A 26946-nucleotide genomic window follows, 5' to 3' on the forward strand; every position below is an offset into this window, starting at 1 on the left:
CATGCGTACTTGTTGGGTGTCTTGCAACTGGGGTGGCAGATGGTTGTGAGCTACCGTGTGGGTGCTGAGAATCAAACCTGGGTCCTCTGCAAGGGCAACAAGTGCTCCTGACTGTTGAGTCATCTCTTCAGCCCCAAATTTTATTAACTTTTGGTATGCGTGATTCTTTTTATCTGTAAATGGACTGGCTTATCAGTCTCGTCCTTTATAACCACCCTTAAACTTAGAAAGTCTTTCCCCTATCAGAGTCAGACACCTATTGTTTCATTTTGTTTAATAGTTTTCACACTGACTTCTCATTCTTGAGGAATTTCTAATCAGCTTCTTTCTTTTCATCCAAGCTCCTTCCATATCCCCTGTGCATCAATTCCTCTTTAAAAAGGAACACAGACAATCCTCTTAAACTACCACATATATTTTGCAGAGGATGGTGGCTACAGGAAGTAGGCTTAGCTTGACTGTCCTCTACTTCCAAAACTGTGGTGTCCTGGTATTCTCCTGTCTACAACTCCTGTGGGTTATATGTGTTTGTGTTCTGTAAGCAAGAATAGAGGGCAGAAACTACTCAAGGCTTCTGGAGACCTTCTCAGAGGGTCTGGGAGCCTATAGTACATACACATACATGCAAGGAGAGGGAGAGAGGGAGGGATAGAGGGAGGGAGGCAGGGAGGGAGGGAGGCAGGGAGGGAGGGAGGCAGGGAGGGAGGGAGGGAGGGAGGGAGGGAGGGAAGAAAGGAGAGAGAGAGAGAGAGAGAGAGAGAGAGAGAGAGAGAGAGAGAGATCTGCCTTCTCCTCTCCCATTCCCAACTTTCCTTTTCTCTGATTTTCTTCGCCTAACTTCTGCAACATCTTGAACTGGGGAATGGTTTGGTCAATAATGCTGGGAAAACCGTTCAAGTTCCCTCCTTCGTAACAGCAATGCTCCTTGAACCCTGGACTTTCTCCACCCTGTATCTCCCAGCATTCACAGGGATCGAACTCCTGGGAACCATTTGTTGGGTTTACATCTCAGAATATTTAGAAACTGGAATCAAGGAACAACATAGCAGCTCTGGGCTGGTTCTTTTTTCTCACATCTCTTGATAGAAGAAATTTCCTCTTGCGTTCTTGCGTTTGTTCTCACTGGGAGAAGAAACATAAAGTGCACACATTTAAGGCATATCACACACCTAGGACTGACCCCAAACCAGCAGACAGGCTGATAGCTGAGAACACATAAAAGATCTGTGGGGACAGAGCCATGCCTGCTCTTAGTCACGGCATCCTAAGGCTTAAGGAGTACCTTGAAATTTCCTAGGACTCAGTCCATCATGTATGCCTATGAAGTATGGTGACTAAAATATATATAATAATCTCCTGTTTTTAATTAACCACAGGGGGCTTCTGGGGGGTTGCCGTTTGTATAACAAATGTACTCTTTTTATCCTTAGCTAGTTGGTGCCCCATAGAAACACATTTAGCATTTTCCCTTGAAGTTTCTTAATGTCCTCTGGGCCTCATGACAAAAATTGATAAAGTTAGATTAGATGATCTCAAATGTCACTTCTAGCCATAAAATTCCATTATTAAATTAATAACTTAAAGATGAATGCTTTTATTGATGGTTATAAATTCTGTTCTGCCTGCATTCTGGTGTAGAGTACAAGCCATAATTTACATCCGACTGTTCTTTACTGGAAACTAAAGTTCAAAATGGAATTAAAACCAGGAGTGCCTTTTGCTAGACTGCTGCATACACCACCACACAGCTACAAAATCATGCTTTGAGGGGCTAGAGAGGTGGCCCAGTGGGAAGAGTGTGAACTGCCCTGGCAGAGAACCTGAGTTCAATTCCAAGCATACGTGTCAGGAGACTCACAACTGACTGTAACTCCAGCTCCAGCTCTAGGGACCCAATGCCTCTGGCCTCCATGGGCTCCTGCAGTCCACATGCACATGTGCACACTTTCACACATACACACACACACACACACACACACACACACACACACGCACACACACACACGCACACGCACACGCACACGCACACACAATTTAAAAACTATTGGCATTTGTTAGCTGCTGGGAGTCAAAGTCAGTTTTGTGTAGCTATGTGACCCTTGTAGGCCGACCACATGCCAAGGCCTCCCAAGACTAGTTGCACACAAACTGGGTTCCATTAGGGAATAGAAGAAATCTCAAGTTGGATGAAAAGGAAGGTGAGAATGGAGAGGATAATTATGGGAGGAGTTGGAGGGAGGGTTGTGAATATGTTCAAAAATACACATTAAAAAATAGTGTCTAGCCGGGCGGTGGTGGCGCACGCCTTTAATCCCAGCACTCGGGAGGCAGAGGCAGGCGGATCTCTGTGAGTTCGAGGCCAGCCTGGGCTACAGAGTGAGATCCAGGACAGGCGCAAAGCTACACAGAGAAACCCTGTCTCAAAAAACCATATATATATATATATATATATATATATATATATATATATATATATATATATATATATGGTGTCTAAGTCAATGTTGGAGAGGATATGGAGCAAAGGGAACACTCCTCCGCTGTTGGTGGGAATGTAAACTTGTACAACCACTGTGGAAATCAGTATGGCGGTTTCTCAGAAAATTAGGAATCGAACTACCTCAAGACCCAGCCATCCCACTCTTGGGCATATACCCAAGGAATGCTGATTCATACCATAAAGATACATGCTCAGCTATGTTCATAGCAGCACTATTTGTAATAGCCAGAACCTGGAAACAACCTAGATGCCTGTCAATGGAAGAATGGATGAAAAAAATGTGGTCCATATACACAATGGAGTACTACTCAGCAGAGAAAAACAATGGAAGCATGAAATTTGCAGGAAAATGGATGGAACTAGAAAAAATCATCCTGAGTGAGGTAACCCAAACCCAGAAAGACAGTCATGGTATGTACTCACTCATAAGTGGATTCTAGATATAAAACAAAGAACAATCAGACCACAACCCATAGAACCATGGAGGCTATATATATAGCATGGAGGTCTCTAGGACGACTGTGGCTTATAATAAATTTCAGTTTTACTCAATGATTGAAAAAAATAGCCAAATGAATGGAAACACATGAACTATGAACCAAAGGCTGAGGGGATCCCAGCTGGATCAGGCCCTCTGAATAGGTGAGACAGTTGATTGGCTTGATCAGTTTGAGAGGCAACTAGGCAGTGGGACCGGGTCCTGTGTTCATTGCATGAGTTGGCTGTTTGAAACCTGGGGCTTATGCAGGGATGCTTGGCTCAGTCTGGGAGGAAGGGACTGGACCTGCCTGGACTGAGTCTACCAGGTTGATCTCAGTCCTCGGGGGAGGCTTTGCCCTGGAGGAGGTGGGGATGGGGGGTGGGCTGGGGGTAAGGGGAGGGGGTGGGAGGGGGAGAATAGGGGAACCCATGGCTGATATGTATAACTGGATGGTATTGTAAAATAAAATAAATAAAATAAAATAATAAAAAAAATAGTGTCTAATTTTTTTAATCTTAAAAAAAAAGAAAAGAAGCCATGCTTTGAACAAATATTCTACAGCAACCAGGAAACCATTACTAATATAATAACATTCCCCTGACTGCAATAAATAAAAGTCTTTATTCAATGATTCTGACATGTGGTAGCAGTTGGCAGTTGTCACCGGCTTAGTGAAAAGCCAGTGACAAAGACGTGAAGACAGAAACTCATTTGCTGCAGAAGCCACTGTAATGGGAACTTCCTAATGCTAACCCTGAGTGTTCTAACTAGTATTAATGTCAGTAATAAGAAATAATGAAAACTGATCATTGGGTTTCTTTTTACACAGCCTTAGGGTTGGGTGGCATGCGTTCAGAGAGTGCCAGCTCATTTGAATATTTGCCTAATTAGGAAGTTAAATGTGCTGCTGCTCCTGCTGCCAGCAATCACATCATGTGTTTTGAAGCCAAATATAGATGCCTTTTGTGTCGCCCACTGGCGTGGATACTCACCCTCCATGTCTGCACGGACAATAAGAACTGGGTAAACCGTTTCTTTCTTGGTTAGCCCTCTCTGGCATCAAAGCAGCCACACAGAATATTGCAGTGGCACAGAGCTATTTGGGGGAGATTCGGGTCTGAGAATCACATGGGAATTATTAACCAGGTACAAGAAAATGTGAGGGTCAAACTCCTGGGCCCGATTCTGGATCAGAAAATGTGACAAGGTCTAATCCTACTAGCAAGTGCTGACCAACAAAATCCTGAGGTGTCTAAATTTCAATCCTGTGTTGACCTCTTCTCCCACGGTAAAGCTCCTCCACCCTCCATTCTAGTCTTACGAGGCGCCTCCCTCCCAGCTCAGACTTCCAGCGCCATCACCCTCAGAGCTTTGCTCAAGTTCTTGTTTCGTCTCAGAAGTCGTTACTTCCCACCCAGACCTGTCAACGTCATCCACTCTTCAAAGCCCACCCAGTCTGAATCTGCCTCCCAAAAAAATGCTCACTGGATCATCCTAACCTCAATAAAATGATCTCTCCTTATGCCCATCTTTGGCCTTTGGTTTGCCCTGAGATATCCTTTATGAAGTGACTTGTATGTGAATATACATACTTTTGGATTTTAAGCAAAAAAGGACAGATGTTATGCACTATTCATATTTTATGCCCAACAACTCCTATCACGGTCTTAAAATATAACTACACACCTTCTCTTAGTGTCAGCTGGCCAAACCACCTTTAGGAGAATAGTAAAGGACCATTGCTCCAAAGGAGGTCAATATCCCATCCCTAGGTTGGGACCCATACAACTTAAGCTAGTGCACAGAATCTTCAAGACTTGTTAAAATACAAATTACTAAGTCTGGTTAAGATTTTGTGTTGCATGGGGCTGAAGAGATGGCTCAGTGGTTAAGAGCACTGCCTGCTCTTCCAGAGGTCCTGAGTTCAACTCCTAGCAACCACATGGTGACTCACAACCATCTCTAGTGGGATCTGATGCCCTCTCCTGGCATAAAGTTGTACATGTAGATAAAGCACTCATATACATAAATCAATAATAATTAAAAAAAAGATTTTGTGTTGCTTTTTTGAAAAAACATTTTTATGTGGGTATTTGGGACATATAAATGGAGGTCAGAGTACAACTTGCAGAAGTTGGCTCTTCTACCATGTGGGGTCTGGGGATTGAACTCAGGTTGTCAAGCTTAACATCAAGTGCCCTCACCTGTTTAGCCATCCCACCATCCCTGACTGACTTTCGGGAGAGGAGTCCTTGTCTTCAGTGATGTAACCACTAATGAGTTACCCATCTGGGCTCCGGGGAACAGCTCACACCCCTGCTCGTGTGGAGGGGTGAGGCGTGAGGACTGGTTAACTTAGCGGGTAGCAAACAGAACCAAAACACATAGCAAGATGTAATAGTGGGAGGGGATTTGTTGGAAGAAGGTCAGCTTGGTGGGGAGAAAGGGAATAAGGGTGGGAAGGGTGGCCAGTGTAACCAGAATGTATTACACACGTGTGTAAGCGTGTCCAGGGATAAACTAATTAATGAAAAACAACTAGACAAATGAATGGATTTTGATCCAGTCATTGGGACTGGCAGATCAAGAATCTGGGATTTTCACAAGTCTCTCCTTCCTATTGTGTGTTGATACCATATCATGCAAGACATTGGATTTGAAAGATGAATAAAACATGTCCTTTTCCTAGGGTAAGAAAGCAAAGCCAAACATAATGACGATGTAAACAGAAAGTATGCTTACTGCATGCACACAAGTGGTGTCTATAACTCACCTGGGAGAGAGGAGGATGGAAATGAGATGGGACAGGGATCCCACCTCAGAATGGGTAGGCTCCTCCAGGATGGCCATATCTGAATCAATATGTTCTCCCTCCATCTGCTCCAATTCGCAGAAGACTTTTCCAACTCAAGGAACTGACATCATCTAGTGCCCTCTGGCTGTTATTTATAGAGGGCAGCTCTCAGCAGGGCCCAGTCAGTAACCTCGGGCTTCCTCAGCTGAGCTATATTACGCCTTCATTACTAGTCCTCTGCTCAGGGCTGCTGGGCCCCAACAGGCCTTGTAGCAGGGAGCCAGGCCCCTAATGAGGCATGGGCCTGCCTGCTGCCACGGGCAGAATGGCTGAAGAGCCATGAACACCACACAGTGAGAGGAAACCTTCTGGAAAAAGAAAAACTCAAGCTAGAGAAGGAAGAAGCAAAGCAGCTGAGCCCCTAAGTTTACAATGAGCCAGTTATTAGGTGTGCTTCATTCACACTTAAACTGCTACTTGATCCTTTTGTCCCTTTCTGTGTGAACAATGTGTGCATGTATATGACGTGTGTGTGTGTGTGTGTGTGTGTGTGTGTGTGTGTGTGTGTGTGTGTGTGAATGTGGGTATGTTCGTGCTGCCACACATGGGTGTTGATCCTCACTTTTCAGTTTGAAGCAGGATCTCTTTGTTGTCCACCACTGCATAGCTCAGGCTAGCCCTTGAGCTTCAGAGAGTCTCCCATATTACCTTGAGAGCACTAGGACTCCAGACATGGACTGTCATGCCTGGCCCAAAGTAGGTTCTGGAGATTCAAACTCAGGTCCTTACACTTGCGTGGTAGACATTTTGCCCACTGGCACATCTCCCTAGCCTGTCACTTCTGTTTTAAAGTCGAGCTGTGGGAGCTGGGGAGGTGGCTCAGTGGGTAAAGGCAGTTGTGGTGCAAACCTGACAACCTAAATTCAGATCCCCTGTAAAAGCCAGACACATTCCTACAGAGAAATGAGAGGTGGAGACAGGAAAAGGGCCAGACGCTCACAGGCCTATGTGCAAAGCAGCAAAAATACAATGTCTCAACAAGATGAAAAGGTAAGGACCAATGCCCACGGGGTATCCCCTGACCTCCGCACATGCCTCTCTGTGTCTCTGTCTGTTTCTGTCTGTCTGTCTGTCTGTCTGTCTGTCTCTATCTCTGTCTCTCTCTCTGTGTCTCTCTGTGTCTCTCTGTCTCTGTCTCTCTGTCTCTCTCTGTCTCTCTGTCTCTCTCTGTCTCTCTGTCTCTCTCTGTCTCTCTCTCTCACACACACACACACACACACACACACACACACACACACACAAAGAGCTGAGCTGTATGAACAAAGCAATGCTGACTAATTGCTATAGTCAATCATGTGACGCACTTGCCAGCCAGCTGTAGGCGAACTGTGCAGGATAAGGGCCATGACACTCTGTAGGCCCATCAGCCATTAGCAGCTCCCCATCATGTAAGGAGGCATCTAAAGAGAACTTCTGCCATCCAAGGATCAGACCTTGCTTCTATCCCTAGAAAATAATGTTACAGAGGAGACGCCACATCAAACATAAAAAGAAAATACAGAAATGGCTGGCACTGGGTGTGGGATTGTTTTACTAAGCAAGTGTTTATTTTTACGAGGCATCTACAATTTTTCTTAGGGTTACATTCTGAGTAACTACAATCATTGATTACATTAATGGATTACCTCTGGAGAATGAATCTAATTACATTTTTGCACAAATTGCAAAATGTAGATTCATTTCTAAGTTCCTTGGCAGTCCTGTTGTTCATTCCTTGAACTCAGAAATGTGGTCCTGGGTCAACAGACCCAGACAATAGCAAAGAAGCTTAAGGTGCTTAACTGAGTGTGCCTGGCTTACTCGGAGATGTTGACAAGAGAGCAGAGACCTGCACATGGTTGTAATGCCTCAAATTCAACTCTTGTCATAATCATAGGAATGAAACTTTCAAAACTCAATTACTCTACATCAATTGAATAAGCATAGGTCAAGGTAGAAAAGGGATTTTCAATGTAGATAAACTAGATAAGACCATAAACTGACTCAACCTCTCTAAAAAGCAATTTGGCATTATCTATCAAAAATCAAAAAAATGAGGCTGGAGAGAGATCTTAGTGGTTAAGAACACTTGTTGCTTATGCAGAGGGCCCATGTTCCATTCCCAGTACCCACATGATGGCTGACAGTCATCTATAACTCCAGTTCCAGGGGATCCATGCTCTCTTCTGGCCTCTGTGGACATAAAGCATACATGTGGTGCACACATGCATGCAGGCAAAACACTCACATGCATAAAATAAATATAAAAAAATTTTAATGAACCTAACATAAATACTTCTATAATTTGATGCAATGGTTCTTATTCTCAGCATTTATCCTAAACAAATTATCAGAATTATAACCATTCATTCACAAGTATTATTCACTATAACATTATAGTCACTCAGAAGTAGCTAATGTAAATATTTAACTTTATAGGAAAGGCTAAACAAGTTATATGCATCCATATGGTAGAATATTGTGAAGCCATTAAAGTTATGTTTATGAAAAGTCTTGGTGACACAGGGAAATATTTATCAATCATATAATTCTTCTTATAAATAAAATATGGGACACAAAATTAAATATGAAATATTATTTTTACTATAGAAGAAATGGATTTACTCCATGCACAGTTATTCATTTGTTGATGGTGACAAGTTGAGTGATTCTTTTCCTCTTCTTTTCTATTTTTCTATTATAATTTTCTATAATAATCATGTCTTAGTTGATAATCAGGAAAAGCAAGATGATGGAGGAAGAAGGTGATGATATAAGAGGCACAGAGACATGAAGACAACGAGGAAGAGAGGAAGGTTCTCTCACTACTCAGTGGACTGGGGTAAAAGTTTGAAGGGAAGGATTGAACCCAGAGATCCGAAGGAGTCAGATTATGGCTAAATGCTTGCTTTCCAGAGTGGCACTGAAGGATGACATCTGTCTCAAATGCTCTTCTTCTTCCCAAAATTAATTGGATTTACTGTTACATTGCAAACTCCTTGACACCTCTTCAATTAACTCAGCCTTAGTCCATAGGCTTTCAAGTCTTATTTGCTTCACCCACACACACTCTTTTTTTTGGTCCCCCAAGTTGAATTCTAGCCAGAAACTATATGTACTTTATACACAGACACGTGAGGGGGGAAAGAACCATAGCATCTTTCAAACTACATTCACAAATTCTTAAAGTGCAATCAGGTATTCTCCTCCCCTCAAAACAAACAATGCCAATTGTAACCAATTAACTCATGCTTAGAGCTTCTGTCTCGGGAGACTCCATCCCAGAGAAGGAGGTGCATTAGATAGTCTTGGGAGGCTTCTGAAAGGGGTGCCCCATCTGTTCAACCGTTGCCTTTCACTCAGCAACCCATAAATACTTAATGATGAGGCCAACAATGATGACTAAGTTGATGGGTAATGAATGTGGAGACAGTGCTCCGTCCATGCACTTCCTGAAGGATGCCCAGGGACCGAGGGAAACCACACAGCCAGGGGAGACCTGGATGCTCCTCCCTTGCTTGTCTTGCCCACCCGTTGGTCATCCCCAGCTGAGGGAGACTCCGAATCCCTGAGGCCTGTGGAGGTTGTTAAGAGACAACACTGGAGGATCTTTAGCTGATATAGAAGACATGGACCACTCCTTTATGATTCCTTTGCCATGCAATTTTTATAAAGCCCAACCTCAAGAAAGAAAAAGAGAGTCTGGAACTGTGTTCAATTATTCACAGCTCCAACCCAGGAAGACAGCAGCACCCTTCTTCCGAGAGTGATAGCCATCATTGACTTTCCCCACTCATGACTCCTAGATGAGAATTACACTTTAAAAACAGGAGAGGAAAGATTTCTTAAATCTGAGTTCATAAACAACGAGTGAATTTAGGAATTGTTTCAGTTAACTTTTATTTTTCACAAATAATTTTAATATTTTTCAGTTGACTAGAAAGGGAAAAAAACACCAAGGGCTTGGTCTTGGTGTATCTACATTTATATAAATAAAACACATATGAAAACTAATTTTATCAGCTAATAGCTATGATAAAAGTGGACTTGCTTCATTTCTTAAGGGTCATCCTTGAGACTCCTAAGCCAAAAATTACATGCTTCATGAATTTCTTAGAGACTTGTCTTAGTCCGTTTTCTGTTGCTATAATGGAATGCCTGATAGAGTAATTTGTAAAGAAAAATGATTTGCCTATCCTATGATTCTAGTCCAAGATCATGGTGCCAGTGAGGGTCTCATGCTACTTCAATTCACAGTCAAAGCGAATGTGCAAAGGAGGCAAGAGTCAGGGGTCACCCTTACTTTGGAATAACCTGCACTTTTTATTTATTTTTGGGGGGTGAGGTAGGGTCTCACTGTGTAGCCCAAGCTGACCTGAACCTTATGATTCTCCTGCTCCAGCCTCCCAAGTACAGTAATTACAGGTGTGCATCACCATATGCAGGTAACAACCCACCCCGTGGTAACTAATTGTCTTAGTTTAGGTTTCTATTGCTGTAAAGAGACACCATGACCACAGTAACGCATATAAATGAAAGTGTTTAATTGAGGCTGGCTTACAGTTTCAGAGGTTTAGTCCATTAGCATCATCGTGGGTGGCACGCATGCAGACATGGTGCTGGAGAAGGAGCTGAGAGTTCTACAACTTGATCCACAGGTATTAGGAAGTGAACTGTCCCACAGTGGGTATAGCTTGAGCACATTTGAGACCTCAAAGCCTGCCCCTCATGACATACCACCTCCAGCAAGGTCACACCTGCACTAACAAGGCTACACCTCCTAACCAGTGCCACTCCCTACAGGCCAAGCATTAAAACCCGTGAGTCTATGGGGGCCATACCTATTCAAACCACCAGACTAATCCAGTCCCATGAGAAAGGCAAATCCCTTCATCAGGTCATAATCTAATATCTCTTAGCAGCACCACCCTTCCAACGTTAGCATAACTGCAATCAAATGTCAACATAAAATTTTGGAACCAACAAGCCATATCAAACACCTAGGTTCAATTAACTTTTGAGTGTAATATTAGTTTTGGATATGAGAAAAGAAGTATCAGCTCAGCAAAAATATCTAATTAGTTCCTATACATCAAGAACTGCTTATATTCTAGAAGTTTCCAGTGCTCCTTTGCCCATAGGCATTACTGATAAATATGGTTCTCAGATGTAAGAACCAGGAACTGTACACCTGCAAGAGGGTTACAAAACCGCCACAGGAGCTTGTGTGGACCTTGTCCAGCTCTCCCCACATTAATTACTCACACATCAGTACACCCATTTCCTTAGCAAGTGGCCTTAACCCCTTATCCTAGGAGTCTCACATTTCACTGTTAAAAGTCTATGTCAGAAACATTGTCTGAGACTTAGAATACCATCCGTGGCTTCTCACAGAGTCCAGGTTGTGTCTCCTCCATCCCCTCTGTACTAAGGTATCATAAAGACTGTCAAACAGATATAGCATGTGCCTCATAGTAGTTGGTGTTTCTATGATAGCATGTTCCTGGCACAGCTGTGCTAAACACTCAGTATTTGGTCATTATTATTGCACAAGATGGAAAACTCCATGTGTGTAGGGATTGTGGCCTCTTCCATCCAAAGCCTAGAAGAGTTCCTGGTGAATGGTAGAAACACAATACATCTTATTTAAATAAATGATTGATGCATTTGGGTCCATTTTAAATGCCGCTGTTATGACCTGTTATCTTTTCCTCCTCTGAGTGTGATGATGGCATTTTGCTTGTCATCCTCTGGCCTTCACCATCCTCATTTCATGTCCCTGTTCTTTCAGTCTCTCAGGGACTCTATGCTCACTGGTCACTCCCACTCCTACCTCCAAAGCTGTCTACACCACATGCCATCAGTTGTCACTGGCAGTGAAGGCCAGACCTGCAAGGTCATTCTAAGAACCACCAAAGAGAGCTCCTTTTACACAGCTCTGATTGGAACTTGTAAACACTCTACCCCCATTTCAAGAGGGAACAGAGCAGGGTTAGTGGTTTTTATTAAACTGTACATTTCCCAGCTCTGCTAAACAAGTAGCTGGATTTCAACCCTTACCCATAAGCCAGACATCTCTACTCTTTCCAATGTGGAATAATTTAACTTCCTAGAAAGGAAAAGCTTTCCTTTAGCTTCTAATGGTAGAAACTAAAAGCAACACAGGCTAGGAGGGTGGTAATTCTCGTGTGACACTCTAACAAGCCTATGCTGGCGGGGGTGGGGAGGAACTACACTGGTGGGAGTAGGGGGCTGGCATGGAACTTGGCATCAGCATTACACTGCTCTCACACTTTTGGACAACTGCCCGAAGGGACCCATCCCTTCCCCTCTACTCATTCTCCTGAGAGGATGTGCACCCCTGAGCTTTGAGGAGGAGGTAACTTGTGTACAATTGCAGTTCCTAGTTTCCATGGCAACCAGGCAGGCTCTGAAAGTTCTGGGAGTGAGGCAGTGTGATGGGGTGATGGATGGAATAGAGATGTTGATGTCAGTCAAATGTGTCACCTCCATATCGTGTTTAGCAGCCTCTCGGCTTCAGAGGTTACACACACACACACCTCTAACTGCTCATTTCTAATTTGGTGTCAGGTGCCCAAGCAAAGAGCCTCAGGGAAATGTATATTAATTAGCTTCATTTTACCAATGTGAACTAAGACTGGAGGCGGAGACTGAAAAATCCCTAGCACCAAGGACACTTGATGTTCCTTGGTTGGCTTTCTGTATTTCATTCATATAAGCCCACAAAGGGCACATCAAGGGACATGCATTAATTTTGTATCAGCAGCTAGTTGTGGGCTGAGAACAGGGAATGGGGAGTCAGCTTTGCCAAGGGGGCTGGGCATGTCAGCCTTGGGGGAAGGGGAATCCTGCCATTCCTAAGAATGGCAGGTGTAGGCAGAGTGGGGATGGCAAGTTCATTCAGAGGCAAAATTGCCTAGAAAGTAGAAAGATGCATAAACTCTAGCTTTCTATTCTAAAAACCTCATTTGTGAGTCACTTAGTTAGAATTCAGAACTCATTTCCAAAGAAGTCCTGTCTATTATAAATGATGATTGGGTTTTTAGGGTAGTCCACAAAAGCCTCTTTAGCTCATAATGTAGATGAAATACTATACATTTGCAATGAAAGGCAATAGAAAAAATCCTGTTGTGATACCAGTAATTAAATGAAAAAGAAAAACAGAGGAGTGGAAAATAAATAGCTTTCTTCCATTTCTTTGGAATGTTCCAGCTCTCAGATGGAGGGGTGCTGCCTGCCTGCCCACTTCCTCATTTACACTCGGCAACGGCTTAGAGGGACAGGCATGGTGGGGAAGGCCTGAAGATGGAGGGGAGTGGTCCACTGGGAGAAGAGAAGGACAATGGGCCTGCCCGGTGAGGTGTGGGGAGCTCTCAAGGGTGGGTGGGCAGAGGAGCATGGACTGCAGTCACAGCATCCTGGACTCCATGTCCAAGTACCTCTCTCTCCAAAGCTTTGGGGAGCTCCTTACCTCTTCCATTTCAGTCACCTTCCTAGAAAGCTCAGCAGATTGCTTCAGAGGAATGCTTCCTCGGTGGACACTGGGACACAGAGCAGGCCCAGTTCACCCCAGGACCTATTACCCAGGTTCTGGGAGGGTCATATCAGCCTCCAGTAGTAACCTCTTTGTGGGTCACTCAGACGTAGAGAGCCACACGCTCCAGATCATCCCCCCTCAATGGCCCATATTTAAGAAGTGACCAGTGTGGGAGGATCAAGACCCAGCCATTTCGGCCTGAATCAAGAGACTGTGCAGGGCCACTCCTAGGCTAGGGCTCCCCAAGGGATGCTATCACACATGCATCCCAGCCTAGATTGCAAAACGCTGACTCTCCTCCTCTCTGCAACTACTTCCCAGAGAACCTTCTTGTGACAGCCTGGCCTAGATCAGGCATGGATAGATGCCAAGACTTTTCTTCCCTCTCCTCCTTTCTTTCATGGAGTCAGAAAAGACCAGCAATGTCTCAGAGAGTTCTGAAGTTGTGGGTACTAAGAGCCCAAGGGTACAGTGCAGAAACAAGATCTGATGGACCTAAAGAAATATGCACTCTTCCCTCCTCCATGAAAAGGGCCAGAGTGTCTAGGTAACCTACAAAGATGTGCTTTTAATATGTGCATGATCAAGTTAGAACTTGGAAGTAACATCTATATAAGAAATGGAAGGATTGCTCATTTGGAATAGCTGTGTTTAATACAATAGCCACTGGCCATCTGTGACTATTTAAATTTAAATGAACTCAGATCAAATAAAATTTAAAACTCAGCTTCTTGGTTAAACTAGACATATCTCTTTTCTTTGTTAATTCTTTGACAATTTCATACTAGTACATAATAAATTTTGGTTATCTCCCCCCCACCCCTGACACACACACAGAGTATCCTCTCTCTCTCATCCCCCGGCCTCTTCCCATTCTTCCCAGTGAGTGACCCTCCTTCTCTCATCTCTTTTTGTGAAGTAGTCATGTCTCAAGCACTCACTAGCCATATGTGGTTGTGGCTACCATGTTGGGCAGTGCAAACACTTATCACAACAGGAAGTTCCTTTAGATGGTGTTAACTAGAATACTGAGTTTGAAGGGATTGAAGAATGTCTCATTATATACTAACTTCTGTGGAGTATAACCTGAGACATATGTGCAAGGATAGAGAAGCAAGCCAGATGTCATTAAGTCTGTATTTTCTCTCTCAAGACCTCTAGGCCAGAATGCATGAACAACTACTTCACGGAAGCCGCAATGACCAGGAACCGTGCAGGCCTCCTGGCTCACTATGACCTCCAAGTTCAAACTAGAATTAAATACTAGGGACAGAAGAGGGGAAAACAGGGAATAACCTGAGGCAGGAAGGGAGCAGCTCCCAAAACCATCTGTAGCTCAGAGGCAATCTGCAAGGCAACCCAGAACCCTGCAGTTTTGGTCCTTCTTACTAAGCAATTCAAACGTGCAGAACCACACTCACAGCCAAGGCTAGCCCTGTGGACCACTAGGGGAGTGTCTGCAAATAAAGAGCATCCTCCCCAGACTGCTGCCCCACCTACGCATCTGCATCCTTCCAGCAGGCCCTCTCTAAGCAGTCAACATTCTCACGGGATCCTCCTCTGCAACACACTTTTACACTTTCCTAGTACCTATGAAAAATACATATATCCTCCTGGAAGGCGGGGCTGAGCTGCAGCAGGAAGACGGACGCTTTCTGAAGAGCCTAGATGATTTCACTACAAATGCACTAACATTGTTTTGTCTTCAGAGCTCAGAAATGTTGCTTTTTAGACACTGAGTACATAAATCTTCTCTTAGAAGCATGTTACTGTCTAAACAGCATTCTTATTGGATACAACTCATAAATTAAGGGCTGCTGCTATCCCACTGAGGATCTCAAACACTCGGGGATTTTCTGCTCTAAAACTCTTTTCACAATACGCCACTGTCACAAAATAACACTCTTAGCCATTTCCCACTCCTACGCTATACACACCTGATGTGAGCTCCCAGTATACACACCTGTGTAGACAGCAAACCCACAACAGACGACTCACAGCCCCTTTCAAGCCAGGCCCATGCACACAGGCTTCCCTGAGTATAACGGAAGAGCCTGATCATCAGTGAAAATGCCATTGCAGAGGCATTTCCCCTGGGTCCCATCGGGACCTCAGTGCCTAGGATACCGCCTTGGTTCCGACATTAAAGCATCTAATATTGGTTGGCATCAGACTTTATGCAGTTACCAAGAGATCTTTCATGAATCATTTTATTCTGTTTAAACCTTATAATAAGTCTCCAGGCAGGAATTACTACCTCGGTTTTTCAGATGACATGTACTGGGTTCAAAAACTTGAAACTGTTTGCCTGGGGTCAAATATCTGAAGATGCAGCAGAGCCTGAATTCAACCCAGTGTCCCAGTATGAAGCCTGCTTCTGAGTAATTTAGTGCTTTGTAGATCCAAGACAGAGATTTGAGGCCAGGTATTTAAACACATAAGGCAAAAAAAGCAGGGAAGAGTTCACTTCACCTCACCCATGCTTCTTTATTCAAAGCACAACATGGATGAATGGGAACTAAATCCCCAAAGTTATATCCCCATACCAAGACAGCCCCTGTGAGAGGACATGCTAAAGTAAGCTCCATCTCCCAGCCCCCAGGACCCATGTTCTCTTCTTCCCTGCACCATCTCTGGCCAGAACACCCCACAGCATGCCCTCCAGTCCAAAAGTTCTCCACATTGAATGGGTAACAGGATCATACAGGATCCTGGGACCCATCCCTGGAACTTCCAATTCAGTGTCTGGACTTGGACCTAGGAATTTGCATTTCTATTTCCAGATGATGCTGACTGCCTAGATCCAAAACTATAAGACTGGGTAAGAAGCTGGATGGTGATGGTACACACCTTTAATCCCAGCACTCGGGAGGCAGAGGCAGGTGGATCTCTGTGAGTTTGAGTCCAGCCTGGGCTACAGAGTGAGTTCCAGAAAAGGCTCCAAAGCTACACGGAGAAATCCTGTCCAAAAAAAAAAGACTGGGCAAGACTTTGGCTGACTCCACAGTTAGAACATTGAGACTCTTTCTGTTATGCCTCGTCATCTTCCACTCCCAGACACCTGTCTGCAGTCCCACCCATATTCAGAACCTCTTTCCCTAATCCCATCACTAAATCCAGTGGGAGTTGGAACTGTGGCTCTGACTAAAGTGTCCTTACATCTTATTGTGGGCATAGCATTTTTCCATGTGCCCCAGATTTCTCTTAGCCTCTGTTTTCTCTTGCATAGTTTTCTTCTCTAACACTTCAGGTTTCTTGGAAAACTAGGATTGTATTCCCCTTGGCTAGGCCTCCTCCTGTATCATGGTGTCCAGAATCCCACAGCCACACCTACGATTTCATACTCTTTGCCCTGGCCTTGATGCCAGAAGTCTGCATGCCTAGACCCATGCCTTGCTTCAGCATGCCATTTCTGAGCTGTCCTTGGTGCCAGGTCAGCATGCCAGCACCAAGGACAGCACCCCTCTTCACTGTATCAACCCATGCTAGATGCTGAGCTCTGATTGGCTTAACTGTTGGGCAGATTGACCTACAACACTGAGCTTCCTTGTCAGCACCTAGAGCTTGGACAGCTCCCATAAAAGCGACAAGACCAGCAGCTCCAACACAGTTCCTGCTATAAAAACCACACCCTGCCTCTGTGATCCGGTAGTCTGGTGTTAAATTGTGCTTCTATTTTCCCCACAATGAATTCTTCCTGATTTAAGTATGGAAGTTGGGACTCATGATATATATAAATTGGCAACACTGTCCTGTACACTCTTTGTAGTCAATAAACACCAAACAACAAGCAGTTTGGTCCCTTGCCTGGCCAGCACCTCAAAATATATCATCCAATTTGGGAAGCAGAATACCTTTAATATCCCCTCTAGCACCAAACAAACATGGGGACTCTCACAGCAAAAGCACCCTACGGATAATGTACGAGTAAACGAACAAACGGATAAAGGAGGCCAATGGGCTGTGCCCAGTCGTCCCCCCCCCCCGGGTGGCATCCAGAGCAGTCTACTCAGCCAGCAGAAAACAACTTCCAATCTGTAGAAGCTGCGAGAATGCCTCCAGGCCAGACTTCTGACTAATTCCCAGCACAAAATTGGACCTGCACATTCAGATGAATTGTGGCTTGAAGGCCATGGCTGTGCCAGCACAATAGATCTCAGGTGTTGTTTCAGTGCATGGGTGTCTTTCACACAGAAGACTGTACCAAACCTCTCTCCACTCCTACTCCAGATCTATGTCCTTCTCTTCCCCTCAAAAACCAACTCTCTCTCTCTCTCTCTCTCTCTCTCTCTCTCTCTCTCTCTCTCTCTCTCTCTCTCTTTCTCGCCCACCCATTTTCAGCATTGTCTCTTACCAGACCAACTAGCTAAGCAGGTGAATCGGCATTTACATGTGTGATAATGATTTCAAAGTACCTGTATGCTACTGCAATCATCTCCTTAGTGTGGAGTAAGACCCCGGAAAAAGTAAATTTAGAAAATGCTATCCAGGGAAGGTCAAATGGTTCATCAAACTAAGGGGCCTGAGTTATGGCAAAATCCTGAGAGTGGAATAAAGAGGTACATCTGTGCTGGCAGGAGAGCTGTCCCTGCTTGAGTCTCCGCCGAAAGGAGGGGTCTAAGTGCAATGTCCTATTAAAGGGTTTGTGCTCTCTGCCTGGCTTGCTGCAGTAACACCACAGGGGTGCGAGGAGAGCAGACTCAGGGCAGGCTCTGGGCTGCAGGCTGTTTGGATGTCCCAAAAGGTTTACAATGTTCCCTGCAGGAGCTAGGGCAGAGAGACATGCAATGGTTTGCAAAAAGCAAGGCTCTTTCGTTACCAGGCAACATATAGCAAGGCTCTGTTGGTTGGATTTCTGTGCTATGGAGCTTTCCCAAATCCAGAGATGGTTTCTTGCTCCTAAAGGCCCCTCCGGATGCCACTCTTGCAAGCAAGAGACAGCTCACAACAGATTGCACACAGTCAGAGGCTAGCACTGGCTGGGCACAGAAAACGGAAGCAGAAGAAGGAAAATGGCTGAGGCACCACGGGGGACCGAAGATCCTAATGTCTGGGATGTTTACCTCATTAGGCTGCTTTACATAATATAAGACAAAAACAGGAATGGTGGGAAAAATTTGCTAGAGGGCCAAAGTTCAGGCATGGATTCTGAGTCTTTACTCTGAGGCTCCTTTGAGTCTAAATGGATCTCCAGGTGGCTCCTCACTCCCTGGCCTGCCTACATTATCTACAAAGGAGCTACAGCAACAGACTGGATTCCACTGAGGAAACAGCCTAACACTACAGCCCATGTGAGCAAAGGGGTGGTTAGTGTCTCATCACAATTGGTGGTTCTATCCCAAGCCCCCGGATCCACAGCATCTATCTTACCACTCACGGTTGGCTGAGGAAGAACGGGCCAGAAATCCAGCCTGTTCTGAGATATGGAAGTCTGCAAAGTCCGGGTAGGAAGAAAGACTGGAGAAGAGCCGTTTACGGATGAACGGACTGGCTTGAGTTGCCATAGAAAGGAAAGGAACTAACTAAGTCTGAGGCCATAATGCAATGTCACAGAGAGAGGTGACAAACCCCCTGTGGTGCAAGACTGGGGACAGCTGAAAGAAGGCTAAGGTTGCAGACAGGTCCTTTAATTCTAGGAAGAGCACATAGTGAGGAAGAGAGCATAGGCCAGGTCAGGTGAGGCGGACCAGGTCTGGTCTACACAGTTGCAGCAGCTTCCCTCACGGGAGCCTGGGCAGGGCTGGTCCCCCAAGACGGGGCTTTGAGGAACTAAGCAGCCATTTGGTGTCCGCTGCAAGGACGACAGCTCTGAGCTGTGATTTCTTGACCCTCTCTGCAGTGGGCCCATGCTGTCTGGCTATTTGTTGGGGGAACATGAACAAACACCCATTCAGCCCAAATGGGGCACCGACAACAGAGAAACCGTTCCACCCGAGTCAAGCTTAGGGTACCCATATGATTACTGGGGTTACTTAAAGCAGCATAGACAAGGAGTTATTGAGTGGAACATAGGTAACTCGAAGGTGGCTGCATCACTGAAAAGTCCACTCCAGCAGAGGTGACAGCTCACAAAACTGCATCCCTACAGTTCCCTCCCCACACAGCTTGCAGGCATCTCTGATGATGGGAGTAGTTCCTTTCCACAGCCATTGGTGCTGCTATATAAATAGGTACATATATACATATACATCATACACACATACACATACATATACATATACATCATATACACATACACATACATATACACATACACATACATATACATCATATACACACACATATACATCATATACATATACATATACATATACATATACATATACATATACATATACATATACATATACATATACATATACATATACATATACATATACATATACATATACTGGGTAAATCTTGTAACTTCCTGAACTCCCTAAGCCTGTTAAGTTGCATGAGTTTCTCTCCTCCTTCCAGGATGGATGTTTCAATTCCCAAGAATTAACTATCCAACAGTTGATTACAATGCCTTGTCTCCTGCACAGAGTCTAGTTCCCCATCTCTGTCTCCCTCTCTTCCCTCCCTCCTCTCCTCTCTCTTCTCCCTCTCTGAGACAGGCTGGACTTTCTCTGCAGCCCCCAGCTAGCTGCAGCATGGATCATTGTGGCACAAATGTTCTCAATCACACTGATAAGGTGGCCGGCTGCAGCACAGGATAAGGGTGCAGGATGCCCACACTAGAGGTGAACACAGGCCTGCCTGGGTCTTGTGTCATGTTCTGAGTACCTGGGGCAGAGCTTCAAGGCCAATGTGTGTGAGCCCGTGTTGGGTGAGGCCAGAAAGTCAAGAGAAGAATGTCTTCCCTCCCCTTCCCATTCCTTCTTCCTTACTTCCCTCCCCTTTCCCCCACCTTCAGTTCCCTCCCAACCAGCTGGAAATGTGCAATGTGGCCATCCAATCTAATTAGTTAAACCCTCAGTTCTCACAGAAGGAGGCTTCAAGAAAAAAAAGCCTAGTTTCCTTGGCTCTCAGCCTCTTAAAAGATAATGAAAAAGATCTGAGTCCCAGCGCCTTGATCTTCACTGCTGGAGGCAACCAACTCCGAGTTGAAGCCCCTTAGATGTCCACACCGAGCAGAATGGCAAAACCATGAGTTTTTGCCATGCCAAAATGTCCACACCGAGAAGAATGGCAAAACACACTGACTGAGTTCTCTCGGGGCTCTCACCAGGGGACCTCAGCCACAACTGCCCACTGAGTCCCTGCCAGGCAGATCAGGGAGTCAGAACCAGAAGGGTCAACCTTCCCACCTCTCAGGCAAGTGTCTGCCCCAGCAGCGTCTGTCATGGTGTCGCCGCTAGTCCAACACAGTTGCTGGGTCCCTGTTTCAGGGCCCTCAGAGACACCCTCCACCCACCCATCTGCCCTTGCTATCCCTTGAGCAAGTGTGCAGGATCCTGGTGATGCAGACAAGACAGGTCAGAGGATATAACAAGAGGAAGGACAAAGGTGGAGCCATTAGGGGTAGCCACCAGGGTTATGGGTGGGGGTGGGGTGCTTGACGACACAGATTCACTAAACAAGTGCTGCCCCCTCAGACTGAATTACAGGTTGTGAAAAGCCCACAGGGGTATATTCTAGGAGGGAGAAGAGCCATTGAAATGACAGAGCAGGGCCAGCCAGCTTCCCCTGGCCACTGGTAATCAGATTCTATCATGTGTAGACTATTAAACCAGACAACTCATCCAAATAGTGGCACTGGCTAAGTTTATCTCCTGAGGCCTCTGTCTACTCCTTGATGGCCACTGACGCTGTCCTGTCCTGCTCCAGCCCTGGAAATGGCAGGAGATCTGACTGAGGGGAACAGAACACCTACAGCCCACAGAGGCAGCTGCCTCAACCCTGCCACCCACCTGATCTGGGACTAAAGCAAGTTGACAACGCTTAGGGACAGCCAGGCTTGAGTGGATCAAGGACACAATTGCAGCTCTAAAAGGAGTTCTGTCATCCCCCATGGTAAGGGAGAGAAAAAGATGCCTGTGAGACCTCACTAACCCTTGCCATCCAAGCCAGGGTCGGAACCTTGTCACAACTCGCTCAGAGCACTGGAACATAAAGAGCATGCCTCTGTTGCCCTCACTTGTGCACATGCAAATATGTACAAATACCGCCCCCCAGCCTTTAACCCATGGGGCAAGCATTTTACACACTGGCATCTGGAAACATAGTACCCTACAGGTCATTTTATCCTTTCATCTGCCATTCATATGACCATGAGATGGGAGAGCCTAGAGCCCAAAGTTAAGCTTCACATTGGTGGGGCTAACTTTTCAAAATGTGTAATGTAGCTTTAAGCCAAATTGTCCTTTTCCTACTTGAAAGCTTTTTTTTTTTTTTTCCTATAACAGGGGTCAGTGATCAGGTCACATGCAAATTCCCAATGGAAAGTGTATGACTCAAAGTGAACCAAAGTGCAAATATTTGTCTTAAGTTATTTCATAACAAACAAGTTACAACCCCCCCATCCTATTTCTTCCTCTAAAAAAAAAATTATCTGAGAAAAATTATGAAACATCAGATATTAAGATCAAATTACAAAATGATAACCAGATTAATTTATTTTGTAGCCTTTAGATTACTAAAGCACACAATGGTATTAAGAAATTGGTGTGGCTTTTATTTTTCCAGTTATAGGGATAAATTCTGGGGCTTGAATATGTTGGTTAGGTAAGTGCTCCATCACCGAGCTCCATCCCCAGACCAAGAAATCAAGTTGGGGGTGGGGTCTTCCCACATTTTACAGAGCTGATCACACGAGTTTTCTAATGTTTAATTTCTTCCACTATATTCCAAAAGAGGTTTTTGTTCCTATTTCCTATCTCATGCCATCGAAATCCGACCTCTGAAAATTAACATGGACACAGACCATGCCTTCCCATCATGCTGGCATTGCCGGTTATGCTTAGGACCAACTTCAATTGTGACAGATGCTCACTCGCCCTCTGGCTTAAAATAGCTGTCATGGATGTCAGGCCAGGCAAATGCTCTCTGCCAGCTTAATAGCCCATTAGGCGACTTCATGAAAGAGGCAAATGAATCCGTCACCAAAGGGGAGCATCAACTTCACCCACTACCATGGGCTAGAGACCTTGCTTGTATCAATTGTTGAAATGGCTTTGATTTGTTAAAAATAGAAGTCAGCACACTGCTTGGCTACAGAAGCTGCCTGCTAGATTTTTTTTCAGAGCCCAACAGCACTACAGTTGGAGAATGAGCACCCTGGAGACACACAGAGCTCAAAGAGGACCCCCACAAAGCTCTCTCTCTCTCTCTTGGATGATGCCATGTGGCATACTTCCAAGGATGGCATGATGGAAAATCTCTTGCAACTCTAGACATCTACCCTGGCCACAGCCAATAGAGTTCACCAGGCTTCCCTTGAAGTATCTGCAATTTACACTGAAATCATTCTCCTTCTGGCTGAAAAAAAAAAAAACCCACAAACTCTTTTAATTGCTCAAAGCAATTCTACTATGTTGTAATTATCACATTGCCTTGTAATTATTTGCTTTGTGAGTGTCTCTCTCCAACCCCACCCTTCCCCACCCCCAGACTCTAGCTCCTTAAAAGAGCTCCCCACGGCCTTGATATCCAGTACATGGCTGGTATGTAGAGAAACTCGGGAACTTCAGACAGACGGAGTCCATTTGAATTGGAAATGTCAGTAATTTTTCCCTCTTAGATTCTGAATCTTATTATGAATCCCAGAATCTATTATACTTGTATGGCTAATCAACAAGACTTATGCACCTTGAACATCCCTTCAAGTGACTATACTAGACTGGCGTATTGTGAGAAATCAGAAATTATCACCATATATTTCTATATTTGGCGTCTTCCATGCCTACCATCCAAAAGAAATTAATAACCCTGGTTACTAGAGTCTCTAAGGCCAATCTCACATTGAAATTAAATATGTATGTGATATACTTAACTCGATGGCTAGCACATGGGAACACTCTTTGAACATTAGCTCTCTGTCCCTGCATACTACTTAGGGCCTCTAAAGTGACAGCCCTATGGCTTGCAGGGCCATCTCCTGGCACCTGCTCTGTCATTGCAGACCAGGGGCATTGAGGGGCCATCATCTGGACACCCATTTTTGTGTTCCCCCCCACCCCCCCCCCCCACTGAAACCAGTGAATGTTATGTTTTAATTTTACTTCTTAATTTTACTCTGCATTCCCCACTCCAAGCTGTGGAGGCCTAAAATCAAGCCCCAAAGTCTACTACACCCTGTGGGCTCCATGAATGCAATGATAACCAGGCAAGAAGATAACAATGAAGAAGAATGCTCTAGCCTAAAGAACTGTCTTCTTCAGAGTCCATCAAGTAAGGGAGTCTAGCTATCGGGGGCAGGGCAGGGGGAGATAAAGAAATGCTCATGTTTATGCAACTATAAATTGAGCCTACTCCTTTGGATGTTGGGTGGAAAAAATGATGTAGAAAAAACACCTGGCAAACCCAATAGACGTGCATCATGCTTCTTCACAGGATGGATAGATCAACATGAAGAATGGGGCCAGCAGTGAGTGAGAGCTCTCTTGCCACAGACAGGCAGTGGATTCCCATGGAGAAGAAGTGTAAAAATAGCTAACCATCTCTGCTTGCTCATTAAGTCACTCTCTCATCATAATGCAAGTCTCTAAGGATCCCTAGACTAGAAATACTCAAACCAATGGGCATAGATATTTGGCCCTTTGCTGAGTGAACACACATAAGCCAGCTGCTATCATTTGAAGGCACCCAGAAGCTTTAAGCAGAGCCAGCCCTCCTGCTTAATGACCTGCATCTAGGTGCAGATCCCCTAGGTACAGCCTGAATCCATAAGCAAACCTCACCCTTTACAAATAACAACACAGGGGACTAGCAGGTTGCCACAATAGTATTACAAGCAACTTGGAGATGCGCTGGAGTTAAGTCCCAAAAGCAGATCCCATGGGGTAGGTAAAATTTCAGATGCCTACCATAAGAATGAATTAAGATCACTGTCTAACCGATAATGGCTTGAGTTTTGTTTGGTTGGTTTGGTCTTTTTTAAATCTAAAACAAACTCCATGAATCTACAATGCAATCAGAACCAACTTAGGCAATTCTGCCCCACAGATGTGGTCATCATAGATAGTAGATCCAGTGTTCTGAGACCATCCATGGAACACAGAAGGTTGTCCAGTCCCCTCCCCAAAGCCCTCCAAGTGACATCACAGCACAGTCACAGCCAAAGAGATGCAGTTGCACTTACGTAGGGCATGCCACTCATCCTGACGAATGGTCTTCGTGATGTTGAATGTGAGGTTCCTGGGGATGGTTGCTGAGGAGTAGTGGTACTTGATGTACGTGCATCTCTCAATTTCTCCTAGAAGAAAGAAATAGAAAACCAAGTGTGAATGAGGCAGTAACCACCTCTTCTGAATCCTGGGGATCCACACATCCATCCTGAAGAAAGAGACATGTTTCATGTTGAGCCTGATGATAGCTACAGTTTATACTGGGCAATAAGCTTGACTCAAAAAGAACAAGAAAGTAAAACTACAGTCAGATTGCACTGCCTTAAATAGGAAAATACATCTCTAGGGTCATGCATAGAGTGAAAGAATCAAAATTGGGACTACTAGAAGCTTTTTTAAAAAGTGGTGCCCACATTTGCCTCATCTTAAGAAAACCAACTTTCAAAGTTTAAAAAGGTTGATTATACCTGAGGAACAATATTTACCAACAACACTGAGGGTGTCCTCTTGCCTACCTATGCACATTAACACACAACTACACACACACACACACACACACACACACACACACACACACGCACGCACGCACGCACGCACGCACGCGCACACACACATGTATATACCACCTTCAAGTTAAAAGATGAATTTGCTCTTTACAGGCCTTGAAAGAACAATATTCAACTTCATATGGAAAAACAAAAAACCCAGGGTAGCTAAAACAATCCTGTATAATAAAGGAACTTCTGGAGGTATCACCATCTCTGAGTTCAAGCTCTACTACAGAGCTATAGTAATAAAAAACAGCCTCATATTGGCATAAAACAGACAGGTGGATCAATGGAATCAAATTGAAGACCCTGACATAAATCTACACACCTATGAACACCTGATTTTTGACAAAGAAGCCAAAATTATACAATGGGGAACAAAAGCATCTTCAACAATGGTGCTGGCATAACTGAATGTTGGCAATGTAGAAGAATGCAAATAGATCCATATCTATCACTATGCACAAAACTCAAGTCCAAGTAGATCAAAGACCTCAACATAAATCCAGTTACACTGGACCTGATAGAATAAAAAAGGGGAAATAACCTTGAATGTGTTGGCACAGGAAACAACTTCCTGAATAGAACATCAATATCACAGACAATGAGAGCAACAATTAATAAATGGGACCTTCTGAAACTGAAAAGCTTCTGTAAGGTAAGGGACACTGTCAATAAGACAAAACACCAGCCTACAGAATGGAAAAAAGGTCTTCACCAACCCCACATCTGACAGAGGGCTGATCTTCAAAATATATAAAGAAGTCAAGAAACTAGATATCAAAAAAAAAAAAAAACAAATAATCCAATTTAAAAATGGGGTACAAACCTAAACAGAAAATTCTTAACAGAAGAATCTCAAATGGCTGAGAAACACTTAAAGAAATGTTCATCATTCTAAGCCATCTGGAAAATGTAAATCAAAATGACTCTGAGAGTCCAACTTACATCAGAATGGCTAAGTGACAGCTTATGCTGGAGAGGATGTGGAACAAGGGGAACACTCCTCCACTGCTGGTGGGAGTGCAAACTTGTACCACCACTTTTGGAAATTGATATGGTGGTTTCTCGGAAAATTGGGAATTAATCTATTTCAAGACCCAGCTATACCACTCTTGGGCGTATACCTAAAGGATGCTCAATCATACCACAAGGACACTTGCTCAACTATGTTCATAGCAGCATTATTCATAATAGCCAGAACCTGGAAACAACCTAGATGCCCCTCAACTGAAGAATGGGTAAAGAAAATGTGGTACATTTTCACAATGGAGTATTACTCAGCTATTGAAAACAATGACATCCAGAAATTTGAAGGTAAATTGATGGAACTAGAAAAAAAATCAGCTTGAGTGAAGTAACCCAGACCCAGGAAGACAAACATGGTATGTACTCAGTCATAAGTGAATAGTAGCTGTAAAATAAAGAATATCTCAGAAAGGGTAAGTAACAAGGAGGGCCCAAAGGGGGATGCATGGATTTCCCTGGGAAGGGGAAATAGAGGAGATCTCTTGGGTAGATTTGGGCCAGGTGGGGATGGGAACATGAGGGATCAGGTTGAGGGGTGGATGGAGGAAGAGAGTAATGAAAGAAATGTCTTGATATGAGGTGGGGGTTGGCATTTCAGGGTTAGATAGAAACCTAATACAAGGTGTGGTGATATTGTGTCCCCCAAAATATTGTGCACCCTAATAAATTTATCTGGGGTCAGAGAATAGAACAGCCATTAGATATAGAGGCCATAAAATGGTGG

At 44.4% G+C, this 26946-nt stretch overlaps 1 protein-coding gene across 1 annotated transcript in view; it reads right to left on the reverse strand.

The window, feature by feature from the left end:
* The window catches only part of Tmem178b (transmembrane protein 178B), a 394177-nt gene that overhangs the window by 236508 nt on the left and 130723 nt on the right, over nt 1–26946 (reverse strand). The window contains exon 3 of the mRNA XM_076566448.1: nt 24660–24773. Within this exon, the coding sequence (XP_076422563.1) occupies nt 24660–24773 (114 nt within the window). The remainder of the gene's footprint in view (nt 1–24659; nt 24774–26946) is intronic.

Source organism: Peromyscus maniculatus, chromosome 3 (genome assembly GCF_049852395.1).
Source record: "Peromyscus maniculatus bairdii isolate BWxNUB_F1_BW_parent chromosome 3, HU_Pman_BW_mat_3.1, whole genome shotgun sequence".
NCBI classification, from domain to species: Eukaryota; Metazoa; Chordata; class Mammalia; order Rodentia; family Cricetidae; genus Peromyscus; species Peromyscus maniculatus.